Source organism: Hypanus sabinus, chromosome 25 (assembly GCF_030144855.1).
Source record: "Hypanus sabinus isolate sHypSab1 chromosome 25, sHypSab1.hap1, whole genome shotgun sequence".
NCBI classification, from domain to species: Eukaryota; Metazoa; Chordata; class Chondrichthyes; order Myliobatiformes; family Dasyatidae; genus Hypanus; species Hypanus sabinus.
The window spans coordinates 21,680,049-21,704,224 of NC_082730.1; the positions used below are offsets into that span (position 1 = coordinate 21,680,049).

General features: G+C 40.6%; 1 protein-coding gene across 3 annotated transcripts in view; it reads left to right on the forward strand.

Annotated features, from left to right (window-relative positions):
• The first annotated feature begins 250 nt into the window (after positions 1-250).
• The window catches only part of kcnd3 (potassium voltage-gated channel, Shal-related subfamily, member 3), a 364,680-nt gene continuing 340,754 nt past the window's right edge, over positions 251-24,176 (forward strand). For all 3 annotated transcript variants that reach the window (XM_059950283.1, XM_059950285.1, XM_059950284.1), the window contains exon 1: positions 251-1,362. In XM_059950283.1, coding sequence (XP_059806266.1) covers positions 251-1,362 — 1,112 coding nt within the window. The remainder of the gene's footprint in view (positions 1,363-24,176) is intronic.

A 24,176-nucleotide genomic window follows, 5' to 3' on the forward strand; every position in this document is an offset into this window, starting at 1 on the left:
AGTCCAAATCCGTGATTCAGGGCTGAGTTATTCGCAGTGTTATCCACTTATACTTTGCATGGAAAATTGTCAGCTAAAGCAGTGACCGAATGTCATTACATTGTGATAACTTTGTCGCGCCAACGTTGATGAAGACTGATCTTGAGAAGGAAATTGGTTTCTGCTCTCATTCCCAGATGATGCCTGATCGTCCTCGGAGGAGGCTGTCGCTGTAGCCGCTCTGCTGCCTTCTAATAAGTTGGGTGTCGCGATGGCGGCCGGAGTAGCAGCGTGGCTACCCTTCGCCCGGGCAGCTGCCATAGGATGGATGCCCGTGGCTAACTGCCCCATGCCTCTCGCCCCGGGCGACAAGAACAAGAAGCAAGACGAGCTCGTCATCCTCAATGTGAGTGGCAGGCGCTTCCAAACTTGGAAGAACACCTTGGAGAGATTCCCGGATACGTTACTGGGCAGCACCGAGAAGGAGTTCTTCTTTCACGAAGAAAGCAAGGAGTATTTCTTTGACCGGGATCCTGACATCTTCAGAAATGTGCTGAATTTTTACAGGACGGGCAAGTTGCACTATCCACGGCACGAGTGCATATCTTCCTACGACGAAGAGTTGGCTTTCTTTGGCATCATCCCGGAGATCATCGGGGACTGTTGTTATGAAGAATACAAAGACAGAAAGAGGGAGAACGCAGAGAGGTTGATGGATGACAGTGACTCTGAGAACAAGGTGGAAGGTAACCTGCCAACGCGCACTTGCCGCCAGACTATGTGGAGGGCCTTTGAGAACCCGCACACCAGCACCTTGGCCTTAGTCTTTTACTATGTCACTGGCTTCTTCATAGCAGTGTCAGTCATCACCAATGTGGTCGAGACGGTGCCCTGCGGAATTGGCCCGAGCGACGTCAAGGACTTGCCATGCGGAGAAAGATACGTGGTGGCTTTCTTCTGCCTGGACACCGCGTGTGTCATGATCTTCACTATCGAGTACCTTCTGCGGCTTTTTGCAGCCCCGAGCCGCTACAGGTTCATGAGAAGTGTGATGAGCATCATCGATGTAGTGGCCATCATGCCTTATTACATTGGCTTGGTTATGACCAACAACGAGGACGTGAGTGGAGCCTTTGTGACTCTTCGTGTCTTTAGAGTCTTCCGGATTTTCAAGTTTTCTCGCCATTCCCAAGGACTGAGGATCCTCGGTTATACCCTGAAGAGCTGCGCGTCTGAATTGGGATTCCTCCTGTTTTCCCTCACTATGGCCATCATAATCTTTGCCACCGTCATGTTCTATGCTGAGAAGGGCTCGACGCATAGCAAGTTTACAAGCATTCCCGCATCCTTTTGGTACACAATCGTCACCATGACAACTCTGGGGTAAGTCCAAGGTGTTTCTTTTTATTACCACTTAGTTTTTTTTGTGCTGAATATGGTTTCACGCTTTACCTGTTTGCACGTAGGCCGTACGTTGAGACACTGCAACAGGTGCCTAAGAAGTTCCGGTTGGCACGATAAAGAAAATAATGTGATCTTCGTTTTACAAGGAGTTATTTATATCTAACAATTATTGTTTATAAGAAGTTGAGAAATGTTGCTTTTTTTTATTTGATCACGTAAGGCATTGAAAGCACAAGAAAAATAAGATTAATTGTTTACCACCTCGGCTACGCGCGGTGTAATGTCTCAACTGATGAATTGTCTGGACATTCTGTCATTACGTTTCCAGCAATAACGTAGCCTAATCTCCTTTTCTAAGAAGTACCAGACGTTACCAATAGCAGTTGGATCTTATTCTGAGAATTAAACGGCAGTACAGAACATTAATCTTTGTCAAGCTGGAGATTTGAAAGTTTACCTAAGGATGGGGATGAGGGTGGGAATGAGTTAAAACTGGCAGCTGTCACTATTTCGAGCCCTTGGCTAAATCGTTCCCTTGGTTACTATACTCTTCCAGCACATGTTAAAGCAACACGCTTTCTAACTTTTATTGATTTTAACAGGAATGTTGCAACTACTTCAATCAGGAGGAATTACAGGAGATGCGGCATTGCATGGCCTCTATGCTTCATATGACTGCACATTGCAACATAGCGCGAGGTTTCCTTACAATAAACGGCTGATTCGGTTTCAAAAAGCAATGCGCTGTCGATTAAATTGATAAACGGTTCATCGATAAATAATGTCATATTCGCACACATACAAAATAGAAATGTTTTGTTAGACGTCTCAAACTAACAACCTTGAGGTTTATTTGAAACCTTGTTTCAACACCAATTAAAGTTTTCACAATAGAACTTGGCCCGGCGCTGAATGTTGATTAAGATTGCTGTCCATGGTTCTGAACCTCATTTATTTCGGATAGTGAGTGTGGCTATTTCAGATTCTTCCCTATTGACTCAATCCTGTAGATTGCGGTCTTTTCTTTGTCAATAAATTACCTGGAGTCAATAAATTTCCACTCTTGTAAATGGTTTCTAACCTTTAATTTATCGCTTTGTCAAACGTGAATCACAAGGTAGCAATCACTCAGCATTGAATGCATAAAACCATAAGGCTTAGGAGTAGAATAAGGCCATTTGTCCCATTCATTCTGCTCCTTCATTCCATCATGACTAACTTCACTCCACTCTCAAGACTCCTCAAAATTCCTCCTCATCTCTGTTGCTCTATTCTGAGGATATGCCCTTTGAGTCTAGACTTTCCCACAATAAGAATCATTCTCTCTACATCAACCCTATCTAGGCCTTTCAATATTCATAAATTTTAATAAGATCCCGCCCCAACCCCCTTATTCTTTTAAACTACAGTGAGAAATTTTTCAAAGCCAGCATTTAACCTTTTCATTCCTGGGATTATTTTCATGAAGCTCCTCAAGACCGTCTCCATTGCCAGCATATTCTTTCTTAGAGGTTTGCTGAAAACTGCTCACAATATTCCAAGTGTTTCCTGGCCAATGCCTTATAAAGACTCAGTATTCCATTCTTGTCCCCTTGAAATGAATGCCAATATTGCATTTACCTTCCTCACCACCAACTCAACCTGCTAATTAACCTTTAGGGAATCTTGCACTAGGGCTCCCAAGTCCTTTAGCACCTCAGATTTCTGAGCTAGCTCACCATTTAGAAAATAATCTACACCTTTATTTCTTTCACCAAGCTATAAGACCATCCACCTATCATTGAACAATTTGCAAACTTGGCCACAAAGCCATCAATTCCATCCTCCTGATAATTAATATAAAACGTGAAAAGTAGCAGTCTCAACTCCAACCCCTGAAGATAACCACTAGACATCAGCAGCCAATCAGAAAAGGCCCCCTTTATTCCAGTCTTTGCTTTCTGCCAGTCAGCCAATATTCTGTCCACGCTAGTATCTTTTCTGGGTTCTTAACTCATTAACTCATTAACTCAGTCTCATATGCCATACCTTGTCAAAGCACTTCTGAAAATTCAAATAAACAACATCCACTGACTCTTAACTGTCTATCCTGCCTGTTATTTCATTAAAGGAGTCAGAAATATGTGGATTTGAATCTCGCACTCTGGGTTCCAATGCTTACCTAATCCAGTCTTAAAAGCACTCTGCTGAGTGCTTGCAGCATTTTCTGCTTATATTTCAGTTTCCGGAATCTGCATTCTTCTGTATTGTTTGACAACCCTCTTGAAGTTGTAATATTCTAGAAGATGGAGATCCAGACAATTGGTTTTAGAATATGGAATATTACAGCACAGTACAGACCCTTTCAGTTCATAATGTTATGTTGACCAAGGTTTTGTTTCTTGACATCTGATCATCAACCGTAAAGCACATTTGAACAAGAGTAGGTCATTCAGCTCCCCGTCTCTGCTTTGACCTTCAAGGCAAATGATACTCCATTTCTATAGGAACTTGTTGTGTGCAATTTGGTGATCATGTTTCCTGTATTACGGCGACTACTTCAAAGGTGCTTCTTGGGATGCAGTGCTTTAAGACAAAGGACAAGTTGAAATGGAGTTCTTCCTTTGAAAACCTGTGTACAGCACCTGACTGTTATAATCAGTAACATGCACACACAAAATGCTTTAGGAACTCAACATGTCAAGCAGCATTTATGAAGGGGAATAAACCATAGATGCTGACTGACTTGCTGAGTTTCTTTTGTGGGTGTTAACTCAAGATATCCAGCATCTGCAGAATCTCTTGTATTAAATAACATATCTTTGTTGGTGGCAAACAATTATGATAACTATGACAATTCTCTTTCCTGAAACTACCTTTTGTGTTACAGCCACATGGGACTAACCTTCATGGAATTGGAGATGTTTACTGTTGTATTTTAATACAAGGTATAACGAGTTGTTACATATTACATTTAAATGGTTAGAAATTTATAAGAAAATAAGGAAAAAGACATCAGTTAGATTTTTAAGAAGATAAACTTCTATTTGATAAGTTTGTTATACAAGGGAATCTATTTTATTTACCTATTAAGATTATTTTGAGTAACAGTAATCTCTGTAGATTAGACATAATGATGAATGTTTTGCATGCATCACTGAAAATGGTGTATTACTTTTGATAACCATCTGAATTCTGAAGTAAACACTGAAAATTATATTCTCATTTAAATACATATGACATTACTTAAAAAATCATTTTTGCTCAAGTGGAGCCATTTAATATTCTTTCTTTGTCTAAACAGGACTTGCTACAAAAGGCATATAAATATAGAAACAAGAAAAACATGCCAAACCATTATTGATACGTCTGTCCCACTTGTCACCATAGTTTTTCATCTTTTCTTTCTCCAGAAACCTTGCCTTCTTTACATTACTTTGATAAACTTCACAGGTAGCTTATTTCATGGTGCTGTTAGTTACCTTTTTGCTGTAACATCCCATACCACTGGAGAGGTCCTCTTTCTACTTAAGACAATACCAAGGAAAAAATACATGATGGTGAATTTACTTGCATCATGTTTGAAAATGATTTGTGGTATTCTAGTAAATAATGAATATAGTTCAAAGTAAAGGTGATGAAGTAGAAAGGTTCCAAATCCTAGTCCCACCATTTATTATCTTGAAATCTAGTAAAATTTTCTTTTTACATTATCTTCTAAACTCTTGGATGCAGACTTACCTTTCAGCTAAGAGACAGTCTGCTGCCTGACATTTACTTGTCTGAACACATGGCAAGTGATATAGAGAAGGTCCAAGCAACTGGCTTGTCTCTCTGTCTGTCTCCTTGGCATCTATTCCTCAGTTGTTAGGCACAATTGGACAGGAGAACGTCATTCAGTTTCACAGTCTCAATCTGATCTTCAACTGCATCAGGCTGATATGTATCTGAAGCTCATTTACCTGTCTTTGCTCTATTCTCATTGATAACCTTGCCCAACTAAATATATCTCCCTCAGACTCAAAATAATTTTCGTGACCTATGATCCACAGCCTATTGAGAAAGAGAGAAAGAGATTTTTTGATTGTTTCTACTTTTCTTGTGAAAAGGTATCTTGGATTGAGGTTCTGTAAACATTTGCTTTAATTTTAAAATTATCACCTATAAATTCCCCATTCTGTTTTCTGTGTCTAGCAGACACATCCATTGGTTGTGCATTGCCAATTGCATCTGTTCCATTAAACCCCTTTATAAATTTTAAACACTCAAATTACATTGCTTCTCAGTTTTCTGTCCTTAAGAGATCAAATAATTCATTCTCATAATTTAACCCTTTAACCAATAGCACCATTTTTTAAATTCCGCATTTCACTTTCTCCAAGGCAGATTTATTCTTCCTTAATGCAGTAACCAACAGTGACATAACAAGCTAAGATTTTATAATATGGAAAGTGACATGTATAAACGTGAACATTATTGCACCACTATGAACTAACATATTGTGCCGTGATTGTGATTCACAACTTAAAAACTGTTTGTTAACACAAATTTACACATGCTCTACTGAAGCTGTTCTTTCCAAGTGCACTGGTATCTGCTTCCTACTTAACAGCAATCAGATGCAAGAATACAAGGCTGCAAATGGATGCTTGACAAAAAGTGTGCGTAATAGCTAAGCAATAATGGCAAGAGTCTGAATAACAAGCAGCCACTCATGGTTAGAGTATGGAAGCTGAGGAATGAATGGTTAAGTCTACATACTCAAGTGAACTGCTTTTTAGATCTGTTCTTTGGAGACTGAAATTTCAATTAGAATCAGCCAGATCTGACATTTCACTTTGACTTTGAGCTTAGTGTGACCTTTTACCATTTTAATTCCCTACTGACCATTAAGTTGGTGAATGTTAATAATTGTTACAATTAGTGATAGCTAGTTTCTAGTTTCAGAACTGGGATCCTGAAAGTCCAGCAAAATTCACATTTAATTGGGTGTTATTTCCTTTTAAATTAAAATTGCTCCATTTCACAGTATTATCCCCAATTCCCAATTTTAAAGCACATGGCAGGATTCTTATTTTTTGAGGCTTGGCACTTGAAAGGCCTTCCATGACGGCTGAGTGGTTAAGACGTAGGACTTAAGATCCAATGAATGAATGTTCATGAGGTTCAAACCCCACTCGTACTAATTGTTGGTTTTGCACCAAGCTTTTTGGCACAAACACTCAACATGTCCTTTCTAGGTATACATTTGGTTGTATTAGTAAGGGTATCAAATGTTTCAGGGAGAAGACAGGAGTATTGGGTTGAGAGGGATTATAAATCAGCCATGATGAAATGGTGAAGCAGATGCAATGGGCAGAATGGCCTAACTCTGCTCAAATGCCTCATGGTCTTCTGATGAAATACCTAAAATCATTTCAACGAATACTGCATTATAATATGAGTCAGTGACTGACTTGAACAAGATGGCAAAGGCAGCAACTGGTCAATTGAAAGAAAAGACAAGAAAGTTATGTGGAGAAATTGCTGGAATTGCTCCCCTTGAAGGTGAAAAAAAGTAATGTGAAGATTTAACTGAGACATTTAAATCATGAAGCATTTTGTGGAGAAGGTAAAAGGAAATAGTTTATACAATGAGGAGAGTCAGTAGCTGAATGATACACGTTCAGAGTAATTTACAAACAATGGAGAAGTGAAAGGAAGGGAGTTTACTTTTGCTGTCAATGTTTTCATCTTGTTTTCATTCTTGTTTTCATTTTGAAAGCAATTTTCTGTCCTTAAGAGATAAAATAATTCATCCTCATAATTTAACCCTTTATGTTTAGGAAGCAAAGGCCTGATTTATGTTAATTCAAAAGTTCAATGTCCAAAGTAAGTTACTATCAAAGTAACAATATGTCACCATATACAATCCTGAGATTTGTTTACTTGTGGGCATACACAGAAACATGATAGGATCAAATAAAAAGTTCCAAACTAACTAATACCAAAAATTTGTAGGAAAATCTTATACAAGTAGGAGATGAGTGACTTCCTTCCGGCTGGTAATATTCTATGAACTATATGCACAATGGACACATTATTAGGTACCTAAAGTGACTACTAGGCTCATGTGCCCATTTTTCTGCTGCTATAGCCCATCCATTTCAAGGTTTGTCATGCTGTGCATTCAAAGATGGTCTTCTGCTTCCCACTGTTATTTGAGTTACTATTGACTTCCTATCACCATGAACCAGTGTGGCCATTCTCCTGACTTCTCTTATTAACAAGGCTTTTTCTTCCACAGAACAGCCACTCACTGGATTTTTCTTTTGGTTTTTTTGCACCATTCTCTGTAGACTCCAGAGACTGGTGTGTGTGAAAATCCCAAGAAATCAGCAAGTTCCATGATACACAAACCACCCTGTTTGGCACCAACAATCAACTCACAGTCAAAGTCACTCAGATTACATTTCTTCCCCAGTCTGATATTTGGTCTGAACAACAAGTGAATCTTTTGAGATTGTCTGAATGTTATTATGCATTGAGTTGCTGCCACTTGTAGACCTAATAAAATGGCCACTGAATGTATTTCCAAATAAAAGTAAGAATTGGTGGTCAACTTTTCATCTTGATAAAAGTATTTTGAGATTTGCAATTTCCTCAAAATCATTGGATCAAATCTTAACTTTTGCATTAACTTGCAATCATCTCACTGGAACATATTAATGCTTTGAAATGGAACATATTGCCACATTTTAGAAGAAATAATAACAAATTCAAGGCTGATCATTAACATCGGATAATGGAAGAGTGGGATCCATCTGAGCTTGCAATGTACTTAATTTCCAACCCCGAGAGGCTGCTGACTACCAACAAAAGTAGCAATCCTGAACGGAGCTGACAATTCAGTATCAATTAGTGCCAACTTAGAGGCACTTTTGTTCTATGATTTAAATTGTCCGGAAACAGAGTCAAGAATGCCCAAAACACATTTACTTTAATGAGAATTCTCATGTGGCATAAAATCCCACAGATAGCAGATTCAAGGTAGCAAAGGCATGATTTATGTTAGTTCAAAAGTTCAAAATAAGTTACTATCAAAGTACATATATATCGCCATATACAACCCTGAGATTTTTTTACTTGTGGGCATACACAGTAAATCCAAGAAACGCAATAGGATCAAAGAGAAACAGCAGCCAACAGGATGGACAAACAACCAATATGCAAAGGTCGTCAAACTGCATATACTAAAGAGAAAGAAAGAAGAAAAGAACGAGATTGACAAATAAGTAAATAAATAAATAAATATTGAGAACATGAGATGAAGAGTCCTTGGAAGTGGCTGGGCCCATACATACCCTCTGAAATGATAACACCCAGCAATTTAAAGTTGCTGACCTTCTCCACCTCTGATTCCCCTAATGAGGACTGGTTCATGAACTTCCAGTTTTCTCCTCCTGAAGTCAATAATCAGCTCATTCGTCTTGCTGACATTGAGTGAAAGGTTGGTGTTTTGGAACCACTCAGCCAGATTTTCAATCTCGCTCCTATATGCTGATTCATCACCACCAATGATTCAGCCAACAACAGTGATGCCATTGGCAAACTTGCATTTGGAATTGGAGCTGTGCTTAGACTCACAGTCTTAAGTATAACGCAAATAGAGTGGAGGCTAAGCACACAGCTTTTGGGTGCATCTGTGTGAGTATTGATTGTGGAGGAGATATTGTTGCCAACCTGAACTGACTGGGGACTGTAAGCCAGAAAATCAAGGATCCATTTCCACAAGGAGCAATTGAGACCAATATCTTAGAACTTATTGATTAGATTTGAGGGATTGATGGTATTGAATACTGAGCAGTAGTCAATAAAGAGGGTCCTAATCTATGCATCTTTGCTGTCCAGATGTTCCAGGGTTAAGTGAAGTGCCGATGAAGTGCCATCTGTTGTGGATCTGTTGTGCCGGTAGGCAAATTAGAGTGGATCCAAGTCATTTCTCAGGCAGGAGTTGATGTTTCATCATCAAATTCTCAAAGCAGTTCATCACAGTGGATCTAAGTGCAACTGGACAATACTCATGGAGGCAAGTCACCAAACTCTTCTTAGGCACTGGTACAATTGAAGCCTGTTCAAAGCAGGTAGCAGATGGGTACCTCACACTGCCGAAGTGAGGGGGTAGAGATATCGCTGAACACTCCAGCCAGTTAATCACCACAGGTCTTTAGCACCTGGGCAGGTACCCCCTCTGGGTTAAATGATTTCCTCCTGAATGAACGGCCCTGAGAGACTGAAATCACAGGGTCATTGGGAGCTGTGAGAGATTGTGATATTTCCTCTATGTTTTAATGGTCAACGTGAGCTCCTCTGGGAGTGAAACCTTGCTGTCTCCTATGTCACTTGGCTTCATTTTGTAAGAGGCAATAGCATTCAAGCACTACCACAACTGTTGAGCAACCTTCAGTGACTCAGGTCTGGTCCAGAATTGCCACTTTGCACTGAGATGGCTTTTCAGAGACAGTACCTAGATTACTCATATTTTACTTGGTCGCCAGAGCTGAATGCCATTGATCTGGTCCTCAGCAGATAGTGGATATCATGACTCATCCAGAGCTTTTGGTTTGGGAAGCTTCTGCATGATTTTCTGGGGGCACATTCATCTAAGACTGTTTGAATAAAGTCTGTGACAACTATGGTGTAGTCTTTCAGATCCTCTGATAAGACCTTGAACACAGCCAAGTCCAGCAACTCAAAGCAATCCCATAGCGACTCCTCTGTCTCCCACAATCATCCTGGTATTGTCCTTGTATCTGGAGCCTTGCTCTTTAACTTCTGATTGTATACAGGTAGGAGAAGGATAACTGAATGATCAGATTTCTCAAGATGTAGTCAAGGCATGGATCAGTAGGCATTCTTAATCACAGTATAGTAGTGACCGAGTGTGTTGAGACCCCTGGTGCTGCAAGTTATATCTGATGATAATTAGGCAGAGATTTCTTCAGAGAAGCCTGACTGTAGTCTCTGATTATGATTTTAAATGCATTGGAGTGGGCAGTTTCTTATTTGCTGATGGCAGGAATTAATATCTGGTTAGTGCCTGATTAACACTGGCTTTTTGGGCAATGTAAACTGTGGTCTAGATCATGGAGGAGAGCGCTGTTGGTAAGCAGAAAGCTTAGCACGTAATCAGTTATATGCTATTTACCACTTCTAGTGAAGTCAAAACATGGCATCACAGAATTATATAATGAGTTTGCTGGGAAAATCATGTTAATAAAATTTTCACTGCTATGTGGTTCATACACAACTGTCAATCACTTCAACTTCCAAAATCACAATTCATCGTCTCTTATACAATCATAAAAGCGCCTTTATCTCTCCATTAGTCAAGCTGTATTCACATTCTGTACAACCTGGAGGGTAAAGGAGCAGCTTTCTGACTACTGGCCATCTCCAAATCTAATTACCTTACAGCCATCAGTACTCCAGACTACTGCAGGATTAAATTAAAACAGCTTTCAAAGAGGAAGTATTTTAGCAGAAAACAAAAAAAAAATTCACTGTATGTTGAAAAGGCTGTGAGTGAATATCACAAGCAAGTGGATGTAAGTATTTACAGAGAATAACGTAGAACGTAAACAGAAGGGATGATGGAAATCACGAGAAACGCACACAAAACACTGGATAATCTCAGCAAGCCAGGCAGCATCTGTGGAGAGGAATGAACAGATGACCAAAACCCTTCATGAAGAATCAGCACAGATTGTGATGGACTGATCAGTTTCAATATGTCGTGTAAATTTCTGTGTGACGCACATGAAAATAATTTGTCTCTATTACATTCTTCAGGTGCACATCACTGTTCTGAATCTAATGTTTCAATATGTTAGTACAAATTGGAATTGAATAAGGAATGCCACCGGCTGCTTGTAGTTAACTGACTGACAATGAATTTGGGGAATTTGAATTTAGTGAGAAACAGTTTGTTGATGAACAAAGACTTTGTGCAACATTTCCTTGGTCCTGAATTTTAGACTGTAATTCCACCTGTTTCTTGTTTCCCAGCCATAATGGTGGAATGGGGACAATGGCATGGGTTAGAGGTGCGGGAAGGTGCTGAAGGTTGGAGTTGAAAGGAGAGAGGGTGTGGGCTAGGTGCAGGAATGTGGTGTGGGTTGGAGCTCGAGGGAGAGGTGTCTTGGATTGAGTGATAGTAAGGAATGTAATTCATTTCAAGAGGACTGAACTGTAAAAGCAATGATGTAATGATGTGCCTTATAAGCCATTTGTCAAACCACATTAGGAATATTGCGACCAATTTTGGGCTTCATATGTAAGAAAAGATATGCTGATATTGGAGAGGAAGTTTACAAGAATGATTCCAGAATAGAAAGGGTCAATGTATGTGGAACATTTAGTGGGTCTGGGGCTGAACTCACTGGAATTTAGAAGAAGGAGAAAGCGGACCTCATTGAAACCTACCAAATACTGAAAGACTTACATGCAGTGGACATGGTGTGTTTCAAATAGTGCGATTTTTCTAGGACTGAAGGGCACAGCTACAGAAGGACCTTTGTTTAGAACAGAGACCAGAAGGATTTCCTTAGCCAGAGGGTGGTACATCTGAGAAATTCATTTCCACAGACAGCTGTAAAGGCCATGTCATTGGGTATATTTGAAGCAGAGGTTAAAAGATTCTTTATTAGTAAGGATGACAAAGGTTACTGCAGGAGAATGGGATCGAAAGGGAAGATAAGTCAGCCACAATTGAATGTTGGAACAGACTCAGTAGGCTGTATAGCCTCATTGTTTTCCTGTGTCCTTTGGTCATATGAACTGGAGGTGGGCAGGACATTGTAGAGGTTAGAGGTGAGGGGCAGGTGATGTGTGTTGGAGTTGGGAGGGTGTGGTGTGCTTTCAGGTTGGGGGAGACACTGTGAAGTGCATTTGAAAATAAAATCACTCTTTCCTCCACTTCCTCGAGTTCCATTCAGATATTTTGACTTTCATATCCAATAGAAAATCAAGAGAAACATGGAATCACAGAGCAGTTGAAACAAGGAAGGAGACCATTCTGCCCTTTTGATCCATATCAGCTTTTGGAAAGAGCATTTCAGCTAGTTACACTCCTCTGCCCACATGGTACTGCAAAGAAAGAAGATTAGCTTTATCTGTCGAAACATGCAGTGAAATGTATCAGTGAGCATCGTGCTGGGTAGCCCATGAGTATCATCATGATTTCAGTGCTGACATAGCATGACCACAACTCAATAACACTAACTATACCTCTTTGGTAAGTGGGAGGAAACCCACATGGTCACAGGGAAATGTATAAACTCCTTCGAGGGACTGTCGGGAATTGAATCCCAATCAGTCATTGCTGGTGCTGCAGTAGTGTTACACCAACTGCTCTGAAGAACAAAGGAGGCCATTTGGTCCCTCTATACATAAAATTAAAAGCTGTCTAGTATAGATGTGGTCATTTTGCACCACCTTGCCCTTGACAACCATAATACTGATCTGCACTAATCCCATTTCCCAAATTAGGCATAGATCCCTCAACAGCTTTCCTCATGATATACCTGTCCAAAAAAAACCTTTCAATCATTGCAACCGTAACTGCCTCCTCTACCTCCTGTGGCATTTGTTACAGATATTCATCATCGTCTCGGAAGATAAAGACAAAAATTAGAGGATAAAGATCAGTTTTATCTGTCACATGTGCATCAACACTTAAAGTGAAATATGTTGTTTTTAGTCCGAGGGTTATGCAGGGTCAGCCTGCAAGTGTAGCAATGCTTCCGGCACTAGCATACATTACCCACAACTCACCAACCATAATCATACTTCTTAGGAATGTGGGAGGAAACCAGATCACCCAGAGGAAATCCACACGGTCGTGCGGAGGATGTACAAACTCCATACAGGCAGCAGTGCGAATTGAATCCCAGTCGGTGATCGCTGGCACTGCAATAGTGTTATACTAACTAGCTACATAATGTCATGGAGCTATACAGTATAGAAACGGCACTTTTGACAAGTGCCAACCATAATACCTACATATCTGTACGAATCCCATCCCCAATGTTAGACCTTGATCCCTCAAAATATTTCCTATCAAAGCACCTTCCAAACAGTTTTTAAACATTGCAACTATAAATGCCTCCCCCATCTCCTGCAGCAGCATGTTCCAAATATCCATTGTCCTCTGTGAAAATCATACCCATCCCACCTTAGTTCCAGATTCCCATGCCCTGGGTAAAATTCCTTATTTATGCCCATCATAACTTTATGAACCTCCATTAGTTCATCCCTCTTATATTCCAATGAGAATAAACTCAATCCATGCAATCTCTCTCTTTTTTATCTGCAGCCACCTACACTGTTCTTGTGAATTGTTTCTGCATTCTCTCCTTGCTACCACGTCCTTTCTGCAGTGCGGCAACAGGAACAATGTATGATGCTCCTAATGTAGTCATGCTGCAGTTTTGAACAAGAAAACTTTTACAAGACTCCTAGATAAGGTACATGGAGCTTAGAAAAATAGAGGGCTATGGGTAAGCCTAGGTAGTTCCAAGGTAAGGACATGTTCGGCACAGCTTTGTGGGCCAAAGGGCCTTTATTGTGCTGTAGGTTTTCTGTGTTTAAATGTTTCTAACAGCAACTTGAAATCCAACTCACACCATTTGTCTCAGCCTCTAAAGGAAGCGCACCACTTGTCTTTTCACTACCTTAACCTCTTTCAGAGAGCAATGAATTTGCAGCCTGAGTTCTTTTTTCTCCATCAGCTCTCCTAAGGTCCCTTATTCTGTATGTCCTACCGGAATCTGATCTCCCCAAGTGCATTAACTCAAGTATGTCAGGAATAATTTCCATCTGCCACTGCCCTTTCCAAACTTCCAATTGAGCCATGCTCTGTTATCCTTAAATAACCTTCTTCACAGTCTGCTCCACCAATTTTTATATCATTTGAAAACATGAATCATACCACCCACATTCTTAACCAATTCATTTATATATATTAGAGACAATAAAGATTCCAGCACTAATACTTGCAGTACTCCGTCTGTTACAGATTCCCAGTCAAGTAGACATCCATTCACCATTACTCTGTCTCCTATCAGTATACAAGTTTTCAATTCAGTTTGCTAATATACCTCAAGTTTCTTGTACCTTAACCTTCAGGACCGGCCTACCATGTTGGATCTTGTAATCTACAAAGTATGTATGCTATACATACCCACGGTGCCTTCATCAATTTACTAAGTTACCTCCTCAAAAATCTCAATCAGATTTGATCTCTCATGTACAAAACCATAAGGACTCCTCCTAATCAGCCCCTGATTTTCCAAGTGGGCATAAATCCTGTCCCTCATAATTATTTCTTTAACTTCCCTACTGCCGATGAATGACGCACTGGCCAGTAGTTTCCAGGTTTATTCCTACTGCTTTTTTAGAAGGAGGGGACAACATTACTTCTGATAATGCTCCCTTGTCTAATAAAAAATACAGAACCCTCTGTAATAGCATCTTTGTTATTCCATTGAAGTGACAAATCCTCCGGGCTCCACTGACAATCATCCACCCACTCCTCCAATTCTAGCCAAGCCATTTCCCAACAAAGCTCTGTGAAAATGAGGGTCTGTGCAAACAGCCTGGAGTTGTTCCTGTTATTTACATTCAGTGTGCCTGCTTTAGAGTGTCAAACTGACTGTGGCAATTCTGTTCTGGAAGCCCTCCAAAGCTAAGTCAACACAGGGGGAATATCTAGGTCATGTTTATATTACCATTCTGGCTTCCACGTAATGTCTTGACGAGAAGACCTTGGCCTTTGAGAAATTAAATCTTTGCAGAGTGTAGAAATTATGTGATGCTCTGGATAACTTCTGGTAGTAGGGTACTGATTGTGGATGATCAGCCATGATCACAGTGAATGGTGGTGCTGCCTCAAAGGGCCAAATGGCCTACTCCTGCACCTATTGTCTACATGCTTACCAGAGGAATAATTCCTTCTTCGCATCAATGGCCCACTGAGCTCTGCTAGCCGGTTGTTTATTTCTCCAGATTCCAGCATCTGCAAACTCTTCTGTCAACAGCTTCAGTGATATCGGAGGCTGAAAACACCAAGAGGGAGGGACATGTCATCCTTGGGAAGCTGGAGGAGACCTCTTTCATTAAATAATCATGTTGTGCTTGACATTAATAATAGTCACTCACATCTATGGAGCTCTGTTGATGTAGCAGGAACAATATCTGACAAAAATAATTGATGGACAGCAATTAAGGAGTTATTGGAGCAGAGGAAAAAAAACTTTTCAAGGAGGTAAGAGCAGCAGAGATGCCAGGAAGAGAACTCCAGAGCCTAGAGTCTTGGGAGCTGGAGACATGGGGGAATATTAATCAAATTAAAGGATAGGATAATTCAAAATCCAGTATAGGAGAACTGCACTGAACGAACACTGGAGCCACTGCAGCATGCCAGCACTGCAATAAACTACACTGAAATAGTTTTGCTAATTAATTCAATGGGACTGCACTGTTACGACAGCACTCACTATTCAAAAGATTAGCCTTATTGCCACAGGTACATCAAAACATAGAGTGAAATAAGTCATTTCTGTCAAATCAAATTAGCAAGGATTTTACTGCGGGCAGCCTGCAAATGTCGCCAGGCTTCTGGTGCCAACGTAGCATGCCCACAGATCATGAACCCTAAACCTAACTGTAAATCGTTGGAACATACGAGGAAACTGCAGCACCGAGTGGAAACCCACGTCATGAGATTAGAGAAAGAAGTGGAATAAGAAGTAAGAAGTAAGACTTTAACTTATTAGAAGTCAATAAGTTAAAGTCTCAAATGGTGCTTGCTCTTGCAAAAGTTCCATAAAGTCCTGCTAGTCACTGTTCTGGTCACCGTGTTATGGAAAGAAGGGAGAAGTTTTAGAGAGGATTTGGAATAGATTTACTGGGATGCTGCCTGGATTAGGAAGCATGTCTTATGAGGATAGTCTGAGTGGGCTAGGGCTTTACTCTTTAGATCGAAGGAGCATGAGAATTGATTTGATAGAGGTATACAAAACAATAAGGGGCATAGATTGAATGGATAACTGGAGACTTTTTCCTAGGGCAGAAATGGCTACTACCAGGGACATAATTTTAAGGTGATTGGATGAAAGTACAGGGGGAACGTCAGGGGTAAGTTTTTCACACAGCGAACAGAGAGTGTAGTGATCACCCTGCCAATGAGAATGGTAAAGGCAGATGCATTAAAGGCATTTAAGAAACTCTAAGATAGGCACATTGTTGTTCGTTTCTCTGACTTGTACCAGTCAGCAGCCTTGCCACTTCTTCAGCATTTTCGTCTGCTTTTACAAGGCCGAGTTGCTAGAGCGACACTCAATCCAGCATAGATGGAAAGTACGCAAAGAGCTGGCCGGATTCGAACCCGGGACAACTCGGCTCGAAGTCTGGCGTGGATGCCACCGGCTGGCAAGATAGATAGGCATGTGTGAGACTTTTTTAAAAATGGAGGGCTAAGTAGGAGGGGAGGTCTAGGTTGATCTCAGTGTAGGCTAAAAGGTCAGCACAGCATTGTGGGCTGAAACGCCTATACTGTGCACAATGTTCTATGTTCTATTTTCTATGCTCACTTCAAAGTCGGGATATCCCAGTACGATACTGGAGTCACCGCTCTGTGCTGGCTTTACTGCAGCCACGTGTAGTACCACTCCTCTGCATTACTATGCTGAAAAAATACCTTCACTGTTAGATCCATTCTTTGCCAGCAACTATCAAAAAAGGCAGCGAACTCTTCTGCAGCAATGAGAATATGTGTGTTGCACAGTCACGGGCAAGCAGTGATCTGCAGCTGTGTACAGGCATGCGGACTAGCATGAACGTGCACGCTTGGTCCCAGCGTGGGGCAGAGGCAGCAATACCTTCTGTAGCACCAGTGCTTCATCATCTCTCAACAGCAACCAGTCTCAAACCACCAGTACCATTAATTAATTATGCTAATTGGATGTGACATCCTTTTGCAAATTAAGATAATGAGAAACTGTTATTGTTATCTGGTAACTTTATATAATTAGTTCTCCTGCAGCAAAGGTTTGTGCACGCAATATGTGTTGGAAAATTGGGTATGGGATTTAGAATTTCCTATTTTTTTCCTCATTTTTAGTGGAGGAGACAAGCGGCTGGCTCCCTCACATCACCCCCAAGAACTGAAGTCTCACGCTGAAATGAGTCAGTTGAAAATTTCCCAATAACAGCCAGTGAATGGATATGCTTCTTCTTTGTAGACTCAATCCTCTCAATCATCACAATGTCTGCTGTCCATTCTCTCACTCATGTCTTCTGATTCTGTCTTCTTTTGCTCACTTCTCATCCCAAACCCTCCTCTCCTCTGTTATCAGTGTAATCGGTTCATGGTTGAGCCTTTTTGTATTTCAGTGTCTCAGATTTTCTCAAACCTTTTTTCCCCGATTCCATCTTCTGATTCTCATCTTTTAACAAAAATCTTCCATTCTTCGAATTCTGTTTTTACTGTCTGAGTAAAATAACTCCTTTCTTTCCTTCAACCTTCATTGATAATCTATGGCCTCTTGTTTCAGTTTCTGCAGGTGGTGACCCTCTCCCCATATCTGCTGTGCGCAATGTTTCTTAAATTTCAGAGATCTCCCACAGCTCTTCTGCTAAGAAGAAAAGACTTGAGCAATTCCATTGTCTCCAATAGCAGTTATCCCTCAGTATTAACACTGTGTTTGCAAACTACCTCCATGAATTTTCTCTGGTGCTTTCTCTATCTCTTGTTATGGTGCAGAGGTCACAACTGTGCCCAGTTCACTGAGCACAGACTGAAAATGGTCCTATGCAAGTCAGAATCAGAATCAGATTTAATATCACTGACATATAAAATTAAACTTTGCTGTTTCACAGAAACAGTACAGTGCAAAACATTAAATCTATAAAGTAGAATATAACTAAATAGTGTGAATAAGGAGGTTTCAGAATCACATTGAAACATACAGTAAAATGTGCTGTGTGCTTCAACAACCAATACAACCGAAGGATGTGCTCGGGGGAGACTGCAAGTGTCATCACACATTCCAGCACCAGCATAGCATGGCCATAATGTTCATAAGAGCAACACGCCAACAACAGTAAAACAAGGCCCTTTTGCCCCTCTCACACACCAGTCTCGGGGCAGGGCTCTTCCAAACCTCCAGAGACCAGACTCGTGGAAGTGCAGATATCAGGACTCTGGCTTCCTCAGTGGACTCATAGACTCTCAGGATCAGAATCAGGTTTAATATCATTGGTATATGTTGTGAAATTTGATGTCATTGAGGGAGTAGTACAATGTACTGCAAAATAATAGAAAACATGTAAATTACAGTAAATATATATAAAATAGTTAAATTAAATAAGAGGTGCAAATATAAAAATAAAAAGGTAGTGAGGGAATGTTCATGGGCTCAATGTCCATTCAGAAATTGGATGGTAGAGGGGACAAAGCTGTTCCTGAATCAATCCAGAAGCTTTGGCAATCAGGACTCGTTGACTTCATTCTGCAACTTTTGAGCTTCAATCATTGGTACCGGCTCCAGGACTTGCCAATGATGGGCTACCAAAACTCCAAACCTTGAACTCCAGACTTGCTGACTCCTCAACCTAAGGGTCCCTGGCCATCACGCCTCCTGCCCACATGGATCTCTGATGCCAGGAACCACCGAAAGAAAAAGGAACCAGTGTTCATGGGTTCATGAACCATTCGGAAATCTCATGGCCAAAGGGAAAAAATAGTTCCTAAATCATTGAGTGTGGTTTGACTGGTTCCTGTTCTGAGTAGTAATGAAAAGAAAGCACGTTCTGATGGTGACGGTCCTTAATCATGGATGCTGTCTTCTTGAGCCACTGCCTCTTGAAGACGTCCCATAACCTTGTTAGTTTTGAACCCTGTACCCGTAGAAATAAATCCTGATGTTTGGTTAGGATTTTCAGTTCTTTCACTGGACTGTGTTACCATTTATCATGATTTGCTCTTTGTGTCCAGAGATTCCTCTGTTCTTGCAGCCATACAAATTCTTCTTGTCTAGAGTGCTGTCTGGAAATTCACAATAAAATACAATTTACTGAACCCTGACTGTTTTCTCAACATAATACAGTGTTCAAATAATTCTTACTGCTAGTCCAATGCTATTATGAGATATTACAACTTAATTACATTAGAGATATTGCCTGTGAAAGTCATCCTTGGGCTCCAACAATAAGCATTTGCAAATGTATTGCCTATTTGTTGTGGTCACCTCCACGTTCAGCTCTCCTTACTTGCTACAACCCAGGAGGCCACTTAGTCCATCAGGATTATTCTGGCTCCCAGCAGAGGAACCCCATCGGGCCCATTTCTCCTGTCTTTGTAGCCTATGCTCATCAGCTGCATGATTCTTGTTGCCATGGGATTCTCTTACCAGGGGATCATTTACATTAGCAGTAATTAACTGACCTTTAGTAGGTCGGAGGAAAGCAGAGCAAACTAAAGAAAGCCGCACAATATATCAGCACCTAAGCTCCACCATGTTCAACCTTGAACTCCGAATCCTTGAGTTGAGAGGCAAAGGTTCAAAGCCTCATTTTATTATCGAAGTATATATGCAAAATACAACTCTGAGATTTGTCTTCTCCAGATAGCCATAAAATTCAGAAAACCATAGTAGTTTAAAGAAGGACGTCAATCCTCCCCACCCATGCAAAAAGAAAGAGAGAAAAAAAACAAAAAACACGCATACCCCAAACCCCTAACCCCTCCTTTCAACACCTCCCAAAACTAATAGATTACCCACATGGAGAAACAACAACAACATCAAAATCCAAGCCCCCCCAGCCCGCCAATGAGCAACAAGAAAGAATGGACGAGTACTCAAAAAGAAACATCGAACTGAAAGAAGCCAATATGAACTACAGTCCAATCCATAAATCTCAGAATTTTGATAACATCTCTCTGAGAGCATCAGGATCTCATGGCCCCTCAGAGGGCAGTGACTTGAACCAGCATACTACTAGCTGCCCCACTATGCAGCCATTATTCTCCCTCAATAAAGTGTTATCTTTCAGATATATCTATGAGGAAATTATCTCCCTGAACAAGCTACATCTTTCCTCATCACTATTATGCTGATTTATTTGGCATTGTATGGTTTTGTAAGGGGACAAGATTTACAGCTCTCTATTTAGAATATTGAGTATCTGTTATCCCAATGCTACAATGGCTGTGTTGACAGAATTCTTCCTGCCAGATTTGAATATTTTGGATCAAAGCCCCACCTTCAGTTTAAATGGAGCACAGATTAATACTGTACCTGTGCAGAAGTGCAGTCCATAAATTACTTGTCCAGAAATTACATCTTTCAGTCCAGATAATAAATTTGCATTTTTTTAATATTTAAGGAAGAGCAGTACATTTTCTGTTGCTCCTTGCCAGCAAAGGAATGTAGGTTGTGAATTGCCTTTCATAAAAATAAGAGATTCCATAAATGCTGGAAACCTAGAGTAACACACACAAGATGCTGGAAGAGCTCAGCAGACCAGGCAGCATCTATGGAGGGGAATAACCAGTAAACTGATGGGTCTCAGCACGAAATGTCGACTCCATATTCCTCTCCATAGAAGCTGTCTGACCTGTTGAGTTCCTGCAGCATTTTGTGTGTGTTAATCTAGAGCAGTGGTTTCCAGCCCGGGGTCCATGGACCCCTTCATTAATGGCATAAAAAAGGTTGGAACCCCTGCTCTAAGGAATTGCCTTTATTGTCCTACTCATAACATCAATGTTATGATGATAAAACATCCACTTTTGTGAGCATATGAGCAAGAAATGGAAAAGAGAGAGGGATGAAAGCAAAGCGTTTTGTATTTTTATTTTTTAGATAAGTGAAATGACTTGCATTTGCATTGTACAATTATAACTTGTGGCCCATTATCGTTCTCAACTGCCTGTTCATCAGAAGTGAACTGAACTAGAGTAAATACAAAATAAAACGAAAATATGCAGGGATTGCTCAACAGGTCAGTCAGCGCATGTGGAAAGAGTAACAAAGTAGTTAACACTGTAACTTACAGTCCTTTAACATCTTGGACTATTTTTATTGTGTCCATAGTCTGTTTTTTTTATCAATTATGCTATTGTTTGCACTGTTGTAACTATATGTTGTAATTATTTGGTTTGGTGCAGGTCTTGTACCTTTAGTTTTTGGTCTTGTTTTTAGTATTTGTCTGGTGGATTTGGAGCTCCTTTCCAGGGAACGTGCTACACGGTAGCACGATATTAAAACGCAGCAGCCTCTCCGGACTCTGGATTGGGGATTGCAAAACATTATGTGGATTTTCTGGTGTAGTCTGTTTTGTCATATGCTTTTGTGATATCATTCTGGGGGAACGTTGTCTCATTTTTTAACTGCATTGCATTTGTGGTTTCTAAATGACAATAAACTGAATCTGAATCTGAACTTGATTCCTTCCCTCAGAACTCATAAAAATATAGTTTCATTGTGATAATCTTTAAGCAAAGATCACTGGATGATGGCCAGACATTTCTTTAGAACTAATGCTCGAGGAGGGAGGTATCACGGACGAGGTTGGTATTCACTGTCGACTTTGAAGGAGTTGTTGGTAAACTTTCTTTTTAAACTGCTGTTATTCATGTATTGACAGTCATCTTATGACATTATTAAGTGGTGAAGTCCAGGATATTGACAGAGCAATTATGAAAGAGCAGCTTATATTTGTCTTTATCAGGTTAAGTTGCGTTATCCTAAGGCCACCTGGAGATGATTATGTGTGTTCCTGTGCACCCAATGTTCTTACCCTTCTGGGTGTCAGAGGAAATGCTGAAGGTTTTGTGTATTTCTATTGAGCCACCACTACTAATGAACAGACAACCTACAAAATGTCAGTGACTCAGAGGATTGTGCTTGTGTCTAGGGGTATTGTTTAACTCTGGACAGTATCATGTGATAGTAAAAGAAAAGCACTCGGTTCCCCCAGCACTGGCATGGCACTGTCGCGGGTATTAATGGCAGCACAGGCTCTCAACTCTCATGACGTGAGATGAACCTTGACCTCCAGTGCTGTCTGTGTGGGGTTTGCATGTTAGACCATAGGATGCAGAGGCAAACGTTTCTCACCATTCCATATCAATGAGGTCGACATGGAATTATCCCTTTAATAGTTTTGTCCCATTTTCCATGAGTTTGTGCATGGATGCCTTTGAAACCCCTACATATATTTATTGCTGAGAGCAAAAGTGAAGCTCCCTACAGATGTTACAATATAGGAACCATTCAGGATCTTGAGAAGACCATAAGACTATAAGACATAGGAAAATGTTTAGGTCATTCAGCTCATTGAGTCTGATCTGTCATTTGATCATAGTTGATTTAATTTTCCTCTCAACCCCATTTTCCTGCCTTATTCCCAAAACCTATAATACCTTTACTAATCAAGAACCTATCCAACTCCAGTTTTAATATACCCAATGACTTGGCCACCATAACCCTCTGTGGCAGTGAATTCTCTCTGGCGAAAGAAGTTCCTGGTCATCTCCATTCTAAAAGGATATCCCTCTGTTCTGAGACTGTGCTCTCTAATCCTAGACTCTCCCACTGTTAGAATCATGCTCTCCACATCCACTCCATCTAGGCCTTTCAATACGGGTTAAAGTTCAGTGAGATCCCACCTCATTTTTCTAAACTTGAGTGATTACAGGCCCAGAGTCATCAAATGCTCCTCATACTTTAACCCTTTCATTCCAGGGATCATTCTCAGAAACTTCCTCTTAGATGCTCTCAGAGTACATCACATCCTTTCTTGCATATGGGGCCCAAAACTGCTCACAATATTGCAAATATGGTCTGACCAAAGCCTTACAACTCAGCATTAACCTTTAAGGAATCCTGTATTTGGACTGCCAGATCCCTTTGCACCTCCAATTTCTGAATTCACTCCACATTCAGAAGATAGCCCATGCCTTTATTCCTTCTAACAAAGTGCACGTGTCTCCCTCTGGATTTTTCTTGGAGGAAGCAGTTCTCTCCCGCATCCCAGATAGGTGCAGGTCTCCATGTTAACTGGCCACTGTAAACTGTTCCTAGTCTATAGATTGAAGCTGGGAGGCATTGATAGGAGTGTGGGGAGTTTAAGTTATCCAGAAGATTAGTGGAATGGTAGTGCTCTTTGAATTGGCTCATCCTCAATGGTCTGAAATGGCCTCCGTTCATATCATGTGGTAAATATGTGTGTAGTATCGTAGAGTTGTACAGCACAGAAAGAAGCCTTTCTAACACGCTGCCCTTTCTATCTACTTATATTAATCCTGTTAAACCACCTTAACTGTAGCCTTCTATGCTTTGGATTTTAGGTACCTGTCTAGATGTTTCTTAAGTGTCTAGAGGGTCCAAGCACTCATTATGAAAAAATGTCCTTTCAGATCGCCTCTAAAGCTCCTACCTCTAACTGTAAGTCTATAGCTTCTACATCTACCATGGGAAATAGATTCTTACTGTGTCTCCTGTCTATCTCCTCATAAGCCTATATATCTTTAACACGTCACCCTTCAGCCTTCTCCACTCCAGGGGAAACTGAATCCAGACTATCCAGTGTCTCGCTATAACAGTAATTATCTAGTTGAGGAAATCCCCTCTGCACCCTCCCCAAATACTTCCTAGGGGGTGGCAACCAGAATTGCACATAATATTCCAAGTAAGCCTTGCTCGCATCAATGTCAGTCTACTACAGTCTGTAAGAAGAAGCAAATAACCTGTGATTAAGTTGGGAGTAAA